We start from the raw sequence: 7636 nt of genomic DNA on the forward strand, positions 1-7636 counted from the left end.
TGACACCAATAATTATTTTAATTACTTAATTAAATAATTTTCAAGTTTTGTATTTGTGATCCGGTTTACTTAGTGGTGCCTATGCGGTACTTAGAGAGCACAGCAAATGATATGACTAGATACCCAGAATTATTAATTTTACAAACCAAAGTGTTATTTTTCGAGTGTAGAGGACACTACCACTATGATAACTTTAGTATGACCGCTACTATGGAAGCTTAAAAAAAAACAAATCCAAAATTTCCAACCTAAATAAATACGTGCCTTTCATTAGAACTCACGGTCGACAGTGTTTTCTATTAAAAATTGTTCTGTCCAGTCATCAGGTACAGTGTGCATTCACTTAATACTACAATTGCCTCCTTGCAATCGGCATCGTGGTGTAACAACTCATTTCAAAATGTCCACTCGATTCGTGGAACTACTATTTTTTGGTTTCTTTGGTTAAGATTTACTTTTCAGTTGCGGGGCTAATCACATTCGAAATTTCCATTCAAAACAGCCACAAACACAATGTGTACTCATGCTGACAGCGAACGCAACTCGAAAATGTCTGTGGCATTGGCGGTGATCTGTTGGCAACTCTGCTACACAAAGAAGATAATTATTTTGCCGAAATCCATTTGCAAAATTGCTAGTTAAATTTGCACGTTGAAAATGCTAGTTGTGAATTGCGGTGCGTGGTACGTGGAAATGTCATAACGAGTTCTAGGTTTTGTAACCTTAAAATATGGTAGCAGCCTAACGGCGTATCAAAATTTTTATTAAGTGTTTTATTGCAGTTCCGAAACAGTGCACATTTTGAAATGGATTTATTATGATGGTCCTGCAATTGACAAATTTTCACTGCGTTGGTTTATGCCCGGAAATGTTGAAATATTTCATTTTTGTAGGGTAATTATGGATTTAAATAAGTAAATCCAACTGAAATTTTTAAAAACAGTTTCACGTAATTGCCTAATGGTAGCAAGAGTCAAATCATTTAGTGGTTGACTTTACAGTGACTACGTCATATAGGAAATACATTTCTAAAAGGATATGAAACATGTAACCGATAAAACAATAAATATTGACATTCCATAGTAACTTACTATGGAAATTCTAAAAACAAAAATTCTTAAAATGATTTAAAATAAAATAATGCAATCAGTTTTTAGAAATGCTTAACATGGATATTGAATTGGTATAATTGGATTGAATTGGTTTAACTTGAATTGGTATAACATATGTGTAGCCTTGGTTACTTGTGAAAAAAAACACGATTAGTTATCGTTTCTAATTTGACAGGCACAAGTTCTAAGCCTGGCATTTGTATTCATAACCACTTATATACGGACTATAAACTAATTAAATAAAAATTCGAATATTCACTGATGATAAGTACTTGGCAATATTCGAAACAGCGTTGAATGGTCAGATTATTTTTAATAAATTAACTAATATTTTTGTTGTTGTCTTTTCATTTCTATTCAAACCCTTCTAAATTTTAAATAGTTTTTTTTCTTGCAAGGCCCATCATTTATTTTCAAAAATTATCGTTAAAGTTTTTTTGGAAGAAGAAATATACTATAAAAATAGATATAGTTTTGCCTCTGAGGATGTCGTTACACTAGTATCACCGTAGTACGTGGTAAAAAATATTATATTATTTCGAAAAATTGGCACACAAATAGCGACAGAGAAAGATAGATAAATATTTATTTTTATAAATGGAATAAAAAGTGTCCATATATTTTTCAGAGCTACCCATATAATATTTATATGGTCTGAAGTTGAAGTTTTTATATTAATATACAAATAGATAGAAATAGAAAGAGAGATCTATGTCTAAATACTTAAAAAGGAAACAAAAAGTGTACTGAGAGTTATATCACTAAATGTACCTAAACTTCTTAAAGCACATCAAATGGAGCTATATGTAATATATAGTTTAAGACTAAAATTTTTAATTGGAAAGATTGACATACAAGTAAGGAGAGATGAGAGGAAATAGAGTTTTAACTATATATTATTATGAAAGAAATCAAAAGGGTATTGAGTTATTTTGTTAATTATACAAATACTTTTCAAGGACCATTGCACAGTATGTAATTAAAGCTCTTATCCATTTTTAAACAGAAGACCCAGACATCACACCACAGACAATACCCATTTTTTGGAGATCATAATGCAGGCTATAATGACTCATCAGAAAAACTATCAACGAACTTAGCTCTGATCTACTAAGAAGGGACGACGCTATCTTAGTTACACGGAACGAAGCAGATCTTCAGTTTGGCGGTAACATCTAATAAAAAGGGGCGACGCTATCTTAGTTATACGGAACGAAGCAGATCTTTAGTTTGGCGGTAACATGTAATATCGTAGCAATATCAAGTAGCAATTTATTACTAATAACAAAAAAATTTTGAAGATTATAAATTCTAGAGAAATTTATCACCTATAGAAACAGAAATGCTGGATAATATTTGTAATAAAAACTTGAGAAAATTATCAATAAGATAATTATTTTTTATATATGCATATGGGTGTCTACATGAACTAAATTGTTACTTAATCTTAAAGGAATTTCTTTAGAGTACTGCAAAAAAAATTTTATGAAAAAAGATATTTCGTTAACCACTATAGCTCTTTCGGTACAAACATAGCTACGGTACTGACACTGAGTGAGAGAGAAGCACTGCTTACAATGTAATATCTAACATTGAAATACGTGCGTATTTTGAGAAAGTAGTTAGGGTTTCAGCTTTATGGTTCAGTTAGAGGGTATGTACCATACGTATCGAACTTAAGCGAACTTAAGTCAAAGCGAAATGCACAACCAACCATACTTGTATATTTCGCTTTGACTTAAGTTCTTACGGTACGTAACGACTAACTGAGCCTTTGGTAAGAAACTTATTGGAAAAGAAAAAAGTTATTGAGTGCTGTGATGCCGTAAAGATCATTATCTGTCTCAAATTGACTTAGAGTCATATTGTTTATAGATATGAACATATAAACACATTAATGTAAATAGTAAAAGAATATAGTGAAATTACAATCCGAATGGATAATTAAGAATATGTATATTATATCTTAAGAGTTTTTTTTTTTTTAATTATACATGCTTTTATTTCTGAAAGCTATTCTTGAAGACGTAAAATAAAATCTCGTTTTGTGTAATTTTTAAATTTATTTTACTATATGTAGTACATTTTTATAGAAAGTTGTCAACGTTTCGAAGTGTTTGGACTTCCTAATCAGGACGGGATGGTTAAGCAACCAAAAATATAATCAATTAATGAAACACAATTATATAGTACATATAGCAAGTATAGTATTGGTACAAGTTTAGGTATTATGTTTCAAACAGTCATATATATTAAAGTAATCGTATAAACTACAAATGCTTAAATGAGAAAAAAGAAGATATTTGAGGTTCATAAATTTATTTGCAGTAAATGACAAATATAACAATAAACCACAAAATTTTGTGGTTCAATATAACCTTCCGTTACATTGAATAGATCTCTTTTTTAACTGCTGCAGTTAATTAATATCTCCCAATTGTACAGTTTTCATGTTCATAACTATATATTCGATAAATTTCTATTTAAAATCTGTACTAAATCATACGATGACAACATATTACTTTGTTTGTGGAACAAAAAAAGTTTCGAATTAAAACCAAAACTAATATAAAATTTACCATATTTAATGACAATTCGACCAACTCAATTTCACATTAAACTTTGCCAATATCAGAAGATAAAATACTATTCATTCATTCGTTTTTTTTTTCAATAAATATGAAAGCATAAATTTTACAGAAACATTTATAAAGATCAAAGGAACATAATCTAAAATTTGTCGGTTCATTTTAATTAAAACTTTTACCATTTCTGGTCAATTATGTACTTCAAATTACAAAACTCGAATATTTGTGTAATGAAATGCACGACGAGGTATTCAAAACTATGAAGTACGTACAGCAATATATTAAAAATTAATCGAAAATCAGAAAGGTACTCGTACTTTCAATGCACTTCACAATAACCTTTTTACAGTCTAACGCTTTCATTAGGCAAGCAGTAAATGCATTTCATTATAACTAAAAGTGCCACTCTAAAGTTGTGAATTAGAAAATTTGTTGGGTTGGTAAAGAACTAACCTGGAGCCAATAATTTTTTTCGATGCTTCTCCATCCTGTTCAGCATTGTAGTTGTTATTGTTGTTGTTGTTGTTGTTGTTGTTGACATTAGTAGCGACTGAAATGTCTTTCAATGGATTTTGTTCAACATGCGGCGGCACAGTTGCCTCATAGGCAAATGCTGGTTGCATATGTGTGGTTGATTGTTTTGTTGCTGAATCCTTTGTGTTGCTACCTTTTGTTGGTGATGCATTAGCAGCTGTAACTGTCTTTATGGTGGGCCGTATTTTTTCGCTCAATTCTATAGTCGAACCGAAACCATAACCACCAATATTGCCGTAGCTACCACCGCCGTCATCGCCATCATCTATAGCAGGTGGTTCATCTGAGTATGTAGGCGGATAGGCACAGACCATATGGCTATGGTACAGCACCAATGCCAGGAAATAAATATGGAAGCGCATTGCTTTGTTATTTATACTGCGTTCGTATTTACAAACTCAGACAAAGCGTATGTCCTTTTGATATCCTTTTTTCTTTTACAAAATTTATTTAGATTTTTGCACTTTTTTTCTATTTACTATACTTTGTTTACTTGGTTTGTTATTATTTTCAGCGACCTTTGGAAAACTTTTTCTATGCTTCTTTATTTTTTCTCTATGCCGATAATGTCTTTATTGTATCCTTCTGGTTTATTCCTTTTTTTTCGTATTTTTTGCCTTTTATTGATGCGCTGTTATTCTGTAAGAACAAAAGGAAAATTAATTAAAACATCGTTAATGAAAAATAAAATAAATTGAAAATGTGCTAGACCTTTAGTATGAGATTCTAATGGTAGGAAAGGATAAAATGGATACTTGATCTTCTGTACATTATTAAAAGTGAGTTTTAATACTTAGCATTCACTTCACCTAATGCTTACGGCGAAGATTTTATTTGAAGAAAAAGTATCTTAAAAGGTGGATTTCGTAAAGATTAGTGCTTTTTGTATTACTTAGATTTATAATTAAAATAATAAATTTAATTTAATTAATTGTCAATACTTCGTAATTGCTGTCCAATATCAGGTTTTTGCAACTAAAGACGTCATAGTAATTAAAATAGAAAATATAATTATTTTATTTTTAAATCAAGAATTTCGTTTTAGTTTAATAAAAATATTACAAAAAAATAAGAAGTAAAATAATATTTAAAATTCGAGATAAGCTATAAATTGAACAGAGCTTTGTATAAAAAGGAGCAATCAAGAGTTTACCTTGTAGCCAATTTTATAGCCAAGATTTTGTTCAATTGAATATTTTATTTAATCTAAAAACAGTGATTCCCACTGCCTAAAAGCATATAAAGTAAAATTATCTGATATTACTTCTGGGTGTCGAGTTTTTAAGTAACCTCTTAGTTCACAAAACGTTTGTCTTTTGATGATAATTACATTATCTGAAGAGATGAAAGTTGAACAATGGTAAAATAGGTAAATGAAGGAAGCGAATTATAGGTAAACTGTGACGATGGAAAAGAATATCATCTCAAAGTTTCATCATTTGCTTGAATGATACAAGTTTTGTAGAAGGCTTCTATAGCCATTTAATGCTTTCCTTTCATCCACAGAGTATTTTGTTTGGAATAGATAAAAGTCGCTCAATGCTAAATTAGGTAAAGAAAGGGGAAGATTCATAAATAAAATGCCCCAATTGAAGAGCAAATCATATGAGAGTTTCGTGTCATTCGTCTTCATGTCTTTTAGGATGGCGGTACAAGCCTTTTAGAGACCATCTATGTTCTCAAATCACTTTCCTTTCATTTATTCATGATTTGATGATTTTTAATGAATAAATTTAACTCACACAAATCCCAATCAGGTTAGCGCACAAAGTGTTTAAAGGGCAAGATCTGTTGATCGAAAAGCATATTATATTAGAATTTCTAAGAATTAGCTGGAATGTTTGTCAGGATGTCGCAACAAGCATACACAGAACGCGCTTTCCTTTTATTCACCAATATATTTTTTAGAAAACTTAAAAGTCACACAATGCTATAATAGGTAATAAGACTGTTGAGAAGCATATCATATGTGAGTTTTTAATTACTTGCCAGGATGTGGTTAGATACAAGTATGTATTTTTCTGAAAAAGTCACAAAGTGTCAAATTTAGTAAATGCAAGCTGTAGTGATTCATAGTGAAGATAGTATGATTGAATGGCATATTATATGAGAGTTTCTGATTATGCACCAGGATGTCGTTCACAAAGTCGGTACAAGTCGCTTGGATGACTTCTGTGTCTATAATGGTTTTGACACTTAGCCAATTTTATCAGTCCTCTTTTTTTAATTATATTGATTTAATAATAGGAGGATATTAGGAGATATCTTTAAGTTTTATTTTACTGAACCAAAACAATATCCATAAGTTCACTCTATTATGAGGACTTGTTTAATATCTGACTTGATTATGCGATATAGGTTTTATATTGCAATATGCGATATGATTATATGATCTTATGATGTAATATGTTTATTATAGTGTATTGTATTGTAATATAATGTATATTTGCTTCGTTTTATTTTATGGTATTAATTTTAAATCTTTTTAATATTCGCATATTACTTTTTATATGCAATTAAAACTATTTTATTTTTTCTTAGTTTAATCGGAAATTATCACAAACAACTGCTAAACAAGCTTTAAAGTTAATTTAATTCTAACAATCATTTCTTGAATTCTCCTTACAGTTGATATTTCTAGCAAAAAATAACTTTAGAATAATTTAAATAAAAGTTACTATTGCATAGAGATTGCAAAAAAAAATTCTTCTTATTACATCAGTGTTGCTACGATACCAAGGTAAAAATATTTATTCTTATTAAGACTTTCTCTAGAAAATTATAAACCTAAAGTGTATAATAGTACCAACCATAAACGAGATATATTGTTAAAATATAATAAATATACTCGTATTTGTGTTGTTTCAAGTTTTTGTGGTTAAAAGTAGCAAAGCAGTTGCTATGCGCCTGTAATTATGCTAATCGCACTGTTCGCCTCTTAGGTGAAACGCGCTTTTAAGGATGTTTTCATACTTGTTCAAGGACTTTTCCGAAATTAGTAGTTGTGGCTTTTGATACTCTTTTGAAATATGCAACACACATGGTTATCCAAAATGTGTAGTAGTTTAGAGAAAAACTAAAATTACCCATACTTTAGTGAAACTTTTAGTTTTAGCTTAGTTTTTTGGTTTTAACTAAATGTGAAATTATTATTTTTTGTTGAAGAAAGACTTTTATAATATTTTAAAACTTATGTTATATTAAAATCAATAATATATTTTTAAGTTTTAAAATAAGCACATTCCTATATAGAGGTGCTTTCATATGAGTGAGTTAATGTTGATGGGTTTTTATAAGTCTATGATAAGTCGACAATTTATGATAGGATTAAAATGTTCGATGTGAATTTTAATTAATAAATATATGAATTAATAAATATACGAATTAAAATGATCAGATTAT

At 29.6% G+C, this 7636-nt stretch overlaps 1 protein-coding gene across 1 annotated transcript in view; it reads left to right on the plus strand.

Annotated features, from left to right (window-relative positions):
• LOC119674769 overlaps positions 1–918 on the plus strand; it is a 3321-nt gene extending 2403 nt beyond the window's left edge. The window contains exon 2 of the mRNA XM_038085925.1: positions 783–918. Coding sequence (XP_037941853.1) covers positions 783–918 — 136 coding nt within the window. The remainder of the gene's footprint in view (positions 1–782) is intronic.
• Positions 919–7636: the final 6718 nt, after the last annotated feature.

Source organism: Teleopsis dalmanni, chromosome 2 (genome assembly GCF_002237135.1).
Source record: "Teleopsis dalmanni isolate 2A chromosome 2, ASM223713v2, whole genome shotgun sequence".
NCBI classification, from domain to species: domain Eukaryota; kingdom Metazoa; phylum Arthropoda; class Insecta; order Diptera; family Diopsidae; genus Teleopsis; species Teleopsis dalmanni.